We start from the raw sequence: 9510 nt of genomic DNA on the forward strand, positions 1-9510 counted from the left end.
GAGGACGGACTCGCCATCATCGGCTGAGGCAGGCGGGGCCTCGCTGCGGCACAGAATCATCCCCTGGGGCCTTAAGGCGTGGTGCCAGCCGAAAATTCACTGACCCACGAGCCCTCGGCCTCCCTCCCCCTCCGAAAGAGCGACGGCCTAGCCCCGCTTGCAAAAGCCCCGGGGCTCCCGCAAGCTGCCTCTGCTTTCCAGGACCCGCGCAAACAGGGACAGGGGCGGTTCCGCGGCGGAGCCATTGGCCCCACGCGCGGCACTGGCCGATCCCCGAGCAGACGATGTGAATGCGTGTCAGCCCGGGCGTACGGGGCGACGGCGAAACCAACAGCGGAGTCCAGGCCTGTGCCCGGGTGGAAGAGGGTCCCAAGGGACCTGCCCGTGGATTCCAAGGGAAATCAAAGAACGCCTGGGATCCAGGAGGGAGCCAGAAGATTCAGGGAGTCAGTCCACCTGCTCAGAGGAGCCGAGGAGAGGCTGTGCCTCAAGAACGAGAGGGGAAGTGCAGAGGGGAAGTGCCGCACCGCCTGTCCAAGAAGACAAGGCCGGTCACGGTCGCCTAGCGCTCATGCTAGGCAGGCCACCCAGCCCTGAGGTGAAACAGGGAGAGCAAGACAGCTTCCCTGTGGGAGACACGTATGGGAGCCAGGAGCTCCAGGGTCATGGAACCTGCCCAAGCAAGCAGAAACAGGTTTGGAGAGAGAAACCGTCACCACACGGATCTCCGAGGAGTGTCTCCCTGACCGACTGGGAAGCCATCTGCGTCCAAGACGTTCGGCCAGACCGACAAGCGTGGAGGCCCCCGAGAGACAGGGGAGACAGAGCAAGAGGGAGGACAGAGCAGAGGCCGGAGCCCAGGCCCGACACTGCCCGGTGCCACCGCCGCGGGCCTAAGGGGAGGGTTGCCCAACGGCTGACTTGTCCGGAGAGGCCAGCCTTCCAGGGACCGGGAGGCCTGGCATCTCCCCTTCCCGGCTTCCTCTTCAAGCTTCTGCCGTGGTGCGGCTTCATTTCTCAGAGAAGAGCCGTGAAAAGGTACAAGCGTCTCCTCTGAGGCGGGTCTGCTCCTCTCCTGCAGGGCGACGAGCCCCTCTGGGGCTTTTGGCCCTGGCTGGACTGTGGTTATCTTGATCCCAGGAGAGAGTCCGCTCGGCAAGGGTAACGAGATTTCCACTGCTGCTGGGGAAGACGCATCTCCTCACGCGGTCGAGGCCCTCAGGGACCCCAAGTGGAACGGCGGCGGAAACCACTGACGAGCCCGCCGCAAGACCCAGGCACAGAGGCAGAAGAAAGAGGCTCGGCAGAGCCAGGCCGACGCGCAAGCAGTCGCCTTTGGGCGCACCGGGCGCATTCGTCCGAACGCACCCACGCACACGGGCACGCACACACGAACCGGCAGAAAGAGGGAAAGACACACACAGAGAGTGAGGGCCAGAGAGACAAGAGAGGATGGGAGAGACGCAGACACACACAGTCACACGGCAGCAGCGGCACAGAAACGCAGCCCCCGCAGGCACACAGCCCCCCTGACGCTGCAGGCTCCCGCTCCGCGCGTGAAGGCCCCTCGGGGGAGAGAGCAGCCCACGGACAGGCGGGCGGACCCGTGGTGGAGATCACGGGGGCAAGACTTTTGGGGAGACTCACCCCAACACCGTCCGGGCAGGCCTGAGGCTGGGACGACGCGCCGCTTCCCGCGGACTCCGCCTGCGCTTTTGTCATCCTGGCCGGCGCGGTGCGACTCCCGGCGTCCGTCCGGAGACGTTCCTGTCGACCCCGTGGAGAGGTGAGGCAGGAGCCTCGCAGCCCCGACACCCAAGCACCGCCACGGAGGGCTCCTGCTTTGCCAAGCCTCAGGGGGCCGGTTTCTAGGACAACCGTGGGAACCGCTGTGACGCGAGAGGCCGCTCGCGCCTCGCGCATGCGCACTGGCCCTGCCGCGCCGGGCCCACTCGCGCTCCCCACCTGGAAGTCAGGCTGCGGCCCCTTTAAACAACGGCGGCTGCGCGGGGCGCCGGGCCGGGGATGGGGTGGGAGGGGGCGTGTGCGCGGTGGGGCGGGGGGGGAGCGGTGGTGGGGGGGGGGCCCGCTGGGGGCTGCCGCTGCAGCCCCGGCGGCCGCGGGATCCGGGCTCCAGCAGGGGGCGGCGTGGGAGAAGGGGCCGCGCGCATCCCAGTCCCAAGACCCCCGGAGTCCTGTCTTCAGGACCTCCTTGAGCCGACTTCCACCGGTGGAGGGGGAGCTTCAGGGCCTCCGCTGGGGTCTCAGGACTCCTCTTGAGATGGGATTTTGGAGCCCTCCGGGTGAGAGAGGACGGACTCGCCATCATCGGCTGAGGCAGGCGGGGCCTCGCTGCGGCACAGAATCATCCCCTGGGGCCTTAAGGCGTGGTGCCAGCCGAAACTTCACTGACCCACGAGCCCTCGGCCTCCCTCCCCCTCCGAAAGAGCGGCGGCCTAGCCCCGCTTGCAAAAGCCCCGGGGCTCCCGCAAGCTGCCTCTGCTTTCCAGGACCCGCGCAAACAGGGACAGGGGCGGTTCCGCGGCGGAGCCATTGGCCCCACGCGCGGCACTGGCCGATCCCGGAGCAGACGATGTGAATGCGTGTCAGCCCGGGCGTACGGGGCGACGGCGAAACCAACAGCGGAGTCCAGGCCTGTGCCCGGGTGGAAGAGGGTCCCAAGGGACCTGCCCGTGGATTCCAAGGGAAATCAAAGAACGCCTGGGATCCAGGAGGGAGCCAGAAGATTCAGGGAGTCAGTCCACCTGCTCAGAGGAGCCGAGGAGAGGCTGTGCCTCAAGAACGAGAGGGGAAGTGCAGAGGGGAAGTGCCGCACCGCCTGTCCAAGAAGACAAGGCCGGTCACGGTCGCCTAGCGCTCATGCTAGGCAGGCCACCCAGCCATGAGGTGAAACAGGGAGAGCAAGACAGCTTCCCTGTGGGAGACACGTATGGGAGCCAGGAGCTCCAGGGTCATGGAACCTGCCCAAGCAAGCAGAAACAGGTTTGGAGAGAGAAACCGTCACCACACGGATCTCCGAGGAGTGTCTCCCTGACCGACTGGGAAGCCATCTGCGTCCAAGACGTTCGGCCAGACCGACAAGCGTGGAGGCCCCCGAGAGACAGGGGAGACAGAGCAAGAGGGAGGACAGAGCAGAGGCCGGAGCCCAGGCCCGACACTGCCCGGTGCCACCGCCGCGGGCCTAAGGGGAGGGTTGCCCAACGGCTGACTTGTCCGGAGAGGCCAGCCTTCCAGGGACCGGGAGGCCTGGCATCTCCCCTTCCCGGCTTCCTCTTCAAGCTTCTGCCGTGGTGCGGCTTCATTTCTCAGAGAAGAGCCGTGAAAAGGTACAAGCGTCTCCTCTGAGGCGGGTCTGCTCCTCTCCTGCAGGGCGACGAGCCCCTCTGGGGCTTTTGGCCCTGGCTGGACTGTGGTTATCTTGATCCCAGGAGAGAGTCCGCTCGGCAAGGGTAACCAGATTTCCACTGCTGCTGGGGAAGACGCATCTCCTCACGCGGTCGAGGCCCTCAGGGACCCCAAGTGGAACGGCGGCGGAAACCACTGACGAGCCCGCCGCAAGACCCAGGCACAGAGGCAGAAGAAAGAGGCTCGGCAGAGCCAGGCCGACGCGCAAGCAGTCGCCTTTGGGCGCACCGGGCGCATTCGTCCGAACGCACCCACGCACACGGGCACGCACACACGAACCGGCAGAAAGAGGGAAAGACACACACAGAGAGTGAGGGCCAGAGAGACAAGAGAGGATGGGAGAGACGCAGACACACACAGTCACACGGCAGCAGCGGCACAGAAACGCAGCCCCCGCAGGCACACAGCCCCCCTGACGCTGCAGGCTCCCGCTCCGCGCGTGAAGGCCCCTCGGGGGAGAGAGCAGCCCACGGACAGGCGGGCGGACCCGTGGTGGAGATCACGGGGGCAAGACTTTTGGGGAGACTCACCCCAACACCGTCCGGGCAGGCCTGAGGCTGGGACGACGCGCCGCTTCCCGCGGACTCCGCCTGCGCTTTTGTCATCCTGGCCGGCGCGGTGCGACTCCCGGCGTCCGTCCGGAGACGTTCCTGTCGACCCCGTGGAGAGGTGAGGCAGGAGCCTCGCAGCCCCGACACCCAAGCACCGCCACGGAGGGCTCCTGCTTTGCCAAGCCTCAGGGGGCCGGTTTCTAGGACAACCGTGGGAACCGCTGTGACGCGAGAGGCCGCTCGCGCCTCGCGCATGCGCACTGGCCCTGCCGCGCCGGGCCCACTCGCGCTCCCCACCTGGAAGTCAGGCTGCGGCCCCTTTAAACAACGGCGGCTGCGCGGGGCGCCGGGCCGGGGATGGGGTGGGAGGGGGCGTGTGCGCGGTGGGGCGGGGGGGGGAGCGGTGGTGGGGGGGGGGGCCCGCTGGGGGCTGCCGCTGCAGCCCCGGCGGCCGCGGGATCCGGGCTCCAGCAGGGGGCGGCGTGGGAGAAGGGGCCGCGCGCATCCCAGTCCCAAGACCCCCGGAGTCCTGTCTTCAGGACCTCCTTGAGCCGACTTCCACCGGTGGAGGGGGAGCTTCAGGGCCTCCGCTGGGGTCTCAGGACTCCTCTTGAGATGGGATTTTGGAGCCCTCCGGGTGAGAGAGGACGGACTCGCCATCATCGGCTGAGGCAGGCGGGGCCTCGCTGCGGCACAGAATCATCCCCTGGGGCCTTAAGGCGTGGTGCCAGCCGAAACTTCACTGACCCACGAGCCCTCGGCCTCCCTCCCCCTCCGAAAGAGCGGCGGCCTAGCCCCGCTTGCAAAAGCCCCGGGGCTCCCGCAAGCTGCCTCTGCTTTCCAGGACCCGCGCAAACAGGGACAGGGGCGGTTCCGCGGCGGAGCCATTGGCCCCACGCGCGGCACTGGCCGATCCCGGAGCAGACGATGTGAATGCGTGTCAGCCCGGGCGTACGGGGCGACGGCGAAACCAACAGCGGAGTCCAGGCCTGTGCCCGGGTGGAAGAGGGTCCCAAGGGACCTGCCCGTGGATTCCAAGGGAAATCAAAGAACGCCTGGGATCCAGGAGGGAGCCAGAAGATTCAGGGAGTCAGTCCACCTGCTCAGAGGAGCCGAGGAGAGGCTGTGCCTCAAGAACGAGAGGGGAAGTGCAGAGGGGAAGTGCCGCACCGCCTGTCCAAGAAGACAAGGCCGGTCACGGTCGCCTAGCGCTCATGCTAGGCAGGCCACCCAGCCATGAGGTGAAACAGGGAGAGCAAGACAGCTTCCCTGTGGGAGACACGTATGGGAGCCAGGAGCTCCAGGGTCATGGAACCTGCCCAAGCAAGCAGAAACAGGTTTGGAGAGAGAAACCGTCACCACACGGATCTCCGAGGAGTGTCTCCCTGACCGACTGGGAAGCCATCTGCGTCCAAGACGTTCGGCCAGACCGACAAGCGTGGAGGCCCCCGAGAGACAGGGGAGACAGAGCAAGAGGGAGGACAGAGCAGAGGCCGGAGCCCAGGCCCGACACTGCCCGGTGCCACCGCCACGGGCCTAAGGGGAGGGTTGCCCAACGGCTGACTTGTCCGGAGAGGCCAGCCTTCCAGGGACCGGGAGGCCTGGCATCTCCCCTTCCCGGCTTCCTCTTCAAGCTTCTGCCGTGGTGCGGCTTCATTTCTCAGAGAAGAGCCGTGAAAAGGTACAAGCGTCTCCTCTGAGGCGGGTCTGCTCCTCTCCTGCAGGGCGACGAGCCCCTCTGGGGCTTTTGGCCCTGGCTGGACTGTGGTTATCTTGATCCCAGGAGAGAGTCCGCTCGGCAAGGGTAACCAGATTTCCACTGCTGCTGGGGAAGACGCATCTCCTCACGCGGTCGAGGCCCTCAGGGACCCCAAGTGGAACGGCGGCGGAAACCACTGACGAGCCCGCCGCAAGACCCAGGCACAGAGGCAGAAGAAAGAGGCTCGGCAGAGCCAGGCCGACGCGCAAGCAGTCGCCTTTGGGCGCACCGGGCGCATTCGTCCGAACGCACCCACGCACACGGGCACGCACACACGAACCGGCAGAAAGAGGGAAAGACACACACAGAGAGTGAGGGCCAGAGAGACAAGAGAGGATGGGAGAGACGCAGACACACACAGTCACACGGCAGCAGCGGCACAGAAACGCAGCCCCCGCAGGCACACAGCCCCCCTGACGCTGCAGGCTCCCGCTCCGCGCGTGAAGGCCCCTCGGGGGAGAGAGCAGCCCACGGACAGGCGGGCGGACCCGTGGTGGAGATCACGGGGGCAAGACTTTTGGGGAGACTCACCCCAACACCGTCCGGGCAGGCCTGAGGCTGGGACGACGCGCCGCTTCCCGCGGACTCCGCCTGCGCTTTTGTCATCCTGGCCGGCGCGGTGCGACTCCCGGCGTCCGTCCGGAGACGTTCCTGTCGACCCCGTGGAGAGGTGAGGCAGGAGCCTCGCAGCCCCGACACCCAAGCACCGCCACGGAGGGCTCCTGCTTTGCCAAGCCTCAGGGGGCCGGTTTCTAGGACAACCGTGGGAACCGCTGTGACGCGAGAGGCCGCTCGCGCCTCGCGCATGCGCACTGGCCCTGCCGCGCCGGGCCCACTCGCGCTCCCCACCTGGAAGTCAGGCTGCGGCCCCTTTAAACAACGGCGGCAGCGCGGGGCGCCGGGCCGGGGATGGGGTGGGAGGGGGCGTGTGCGCGGTGGGGCGGGGGGGGAGCGGTGGTGGGGGGGGGGGGCCCGCTGGGGGCTGCCGCTGCAGCCCCGGCGGCCGCGGGATCCGGGCTCCAGCAGGGGGCGGCGTGGGAGAAGGGGCCGCGCGCATCCCAGTCCCAAGACCCCCGGAGTCCTGTCTTCAGGACCTCCTTGAGCCGACTTCCACCGGTGGAGGGGGAGCTTCAGGGCCTCCGCTGGGGTCTCAGGACTCCTCTTGAGATGGGATTTTGGAGCCCTCCGGGTGAGAGAGGACGGACTCGCCATCATCGGCTGAGGCAGGCGGGGCCTCGCTGCGGCACAGAATCATCCCCTGGGGCCTTAAGGCGTGGTGCCAGCCGAAACTTCACTGACCCACGAGCCCTCGGCCTCCCTCCCCCTCCGAAAGAGCGGCGGCCTAGCCCCGCTTGCAAAAGCCCCGGGGCTCCCGCAAGCTGCCTCTGCTTTCCAGGACCCGCGCAAACAGGGACAGGGGCGGTTCCGCGGCGGAGCCATTGGCCCCACGCGCGGCACTGGCCGATCCCGGAGCAGACGATGTGAATGCGTGTCAGCCCGGGCGTACGGGGCGACGGCGAAACCAACAGCGGAGTCCAGGCCTGTGCCCGGGTGGAAGAGGGTCCCAAGGGACCTGCCCGTGGATTCCAAGGGAAATCAAAGAACGCCTGGGATCCAGGAGGGAGCCAGAAGATTCAGGGAGTCAGTCCACCTGCTCAGAGGAGCCGAGGAGAGGCTGTGCCTCAAGAACGAGAGGGGAAGTGCAGAGGGGAAGTGCCGCACCGCCTGTCCAAGAAGACAAGGCCGGTCACGGTCGCCTAGCGCTCATGCTAGGCAGGCCACCCAGCCATGAGGTGAAACAGGGAGAGCAAGACAGCTTCCCTGTGGGAGACACGTATGGGAGCCAGGAGCTCCAGGGTCATGGAACCTGCCCAAGCAAGCAGAAACAGGTTTGGAGAGAGAAACCGTCACCACACGGATCTCCGAGGAGTGTCTCCCTGACCGACTGGGAAGCCATCTGCGTCCAAGACGTTCGGCCAGACCGACAAGCGTGGAGGCCCCCGAGAGACAGGGGAGACAGAGCAAGAGGGAGGACAGAGCAGAGGCCGGAGCCCAGGCCCGACACTGCCCGGTGCCACCGCCGCGGGCCTAAGGGGAGGGTTGCCCAACGGCTGACTTGTCCGGAGAGGCCAGCCTTCCAGGGACCGGGAGGCCTGGCATCTCCCCTTCCCGGCTTCCTCTTCAAGCTTCTGCCGTGGTGCGGCTTCATTTCTCAGAGAAGAGCCGTGAAAAGGTACAAGCGTCTCCTCTGAGGCGGGTCTGCTCCTCTCCTGCAGGGCGACGAGCCCCTCTGGGGCTTTTGGCCCTGGCTGGACTGTGGTTATCTTGATCCCAGGAGAGAGTCCGCTCGGCAAGGGTAACCAGATTTCCACTGCTGCTGGGGAAGACGCATCTCCTCACGCGGTCGAGGCCCTCAGGGACCCCAAGTGGAACGGCGGCGGAAACCACTGACGAGCCCGCCGCAAGACCCAGGCACAGAGGCAGAAGAAAGAGGCTCGGCAGAGCCAGGCCGACGCGCAAGCAGTCGCCTTTGGGCGCACCGGGCGCATTCGTCCGAACGCACCCACGCACACGGGCACGCACACACGAACCGGCAGAAAGAGGGAAAGACACACACAGAGAGTGAGGGCCAGAGAGACAAGAGAGGATGGGAGAGACGCAGACACACACAGTCACACGGCAGCAGCGGCACAGAAACGCAGCCCCCGCAGGCACACAGCCCCCCTGACGCTGCAGGCTCCCGCTCCGCGCGTGAAGGCTCCTCGGGGGAGAGAGCAGCCCACGGACAGGCGGGCGGACCCGTGGTGGAGATCACGGGGGCAAGACTTTTGGGGAGACTCACCCCAACACCGTCCGGGCAGGCCTGAGGCTGGGACGACGCGCCGCTTCCCGCGGACTCCGCCTGCGCTTTTGTCATCCTGGCCGGCGCGGTGCGACTCCCGGCGTCCGTCCGGAGACGTTCCTGTCGACCCCGTGGAGAGGTGAGGCAGGAGCCTCGCAGCCCCGACACCCAAGCACCGCCACGGAGGGCTCCTGCTTTGCCAAGCCTCAGGGGGCCGGTTTCTAGGACAACCGTGGGAACCGCTGTGACGCGAGAGGCCGCTCGCGCCTCGCGCATGCGCACTGGCCCTGCCGCGCCGGGCCCACTCGCGCTCCCCACCTGGAAGTCAGGCTGCGGCCCCTTTAAACAACGGCGGCAGCGCGGGGCGCCGGGCCGGGGATGGGGTGGGAGGGGGCGTGTGCGCGGTGGGGCGGGGGGGGAGCGGTGGTGGGGGGGGGGGGCCCGCTGGGGGCTGCCGCTGCAGCCCCGGCGGCCGCGGGATCCGGGCTCCAGCAGGGGGCGGCGTGGGAGAAGGGGCCGCGCGCATCCCAGTCCCAAGACCCCCGGAGTCCTGTCTTCAGGACCTCCTTGAGCCGACTTCCACCGGTGGAGGGGGAGCTTCAGGGCCTCCGCTGGGGTCTCAGGACTCCTCTTGAGATGGGATTTTGGAGCCCTCCGGGTGAGAGAGGACGGACTCGCCATCATCGGCTGAGGCAGGCGGGGCCTCGCTGCGGCACAGAATCATCCCCTGGGGCCTTAAGGCGTGGTGCCAGCCGAAACTTCACTGACCCACGAGCCCTCGGCCTCCCTCCCCCTCCGAAAGAGCGGCGGCCTAGCCCCGCTTGCAAAAGCCCCGGGGCTCCCGCAAGCTGCCTCTGCTTTCCAGGACCCGCGCAAACAGGGACAGGGGCGGTTCCGCGGCGGAGCCATTGGCCCCACGCGCGGCACTGGCC

The 9510-nt window shown here is 67.5% G+C and overlaps 2 protein-coding genes across 2 annotated transcripts; both read right to left on the reverse strand.

Moving 5' to 3' along the window:
* Positions 1-1218: 1218 nt before the first annotated feature.
* LOC141408768 (uncharacterized) lies at positions 1219-4239 on the reverse strand. The gene is made up of 2 exons (XM_074018841.1): positions 3957-4239; positions 1219-1767 (listed from the first exon to the last, which is right to left on the reverse strand). The coding sequence occupies exons 1-2, from the start codon at positions 4230-4232 to the stop codon at positions 1219-1221; spliced, it is 825 nt and encodes a 274-aa protein (XP_073874942.1). The 5' UTR covers positions 4233-4239.
* Positions 4240-4448: 209 nt separating this feature from the next.
* Positions 4449-8861, reverse strand: LOC135967968 (uncharacterized). The gene is made up of 2 exons (XM_065532908.2): positions 8579-8861; positions 4449-6387 (listed from the first exon to the last, which is right to left on the reverse strand). Exons 1-2 carry the CDS (start codon positions 8852-8854, stop codon positions 5839-5841), a joined length of 825 nt encoding a protein of 274 aa, XP_065388980.1. The 5' UTR covers positions 8855-8861; the 3' UTR covers positions 4449-5838.
* Positions 8862-9510: the final 649 nt, after the last annotated feature.

Source organism: Macaca fascicularis, chromosome 16, assembly GCF_037993035.2.
Source record: "Macaca fascicularis isolate 582-1 chromosome 16, T2T-MFA8v1.1".
NCBI lineage: Eukaryota > Metazoa > Chordata > Mammalia > Primates > Cercopithecidae > Macaca > Macaca fascicularis.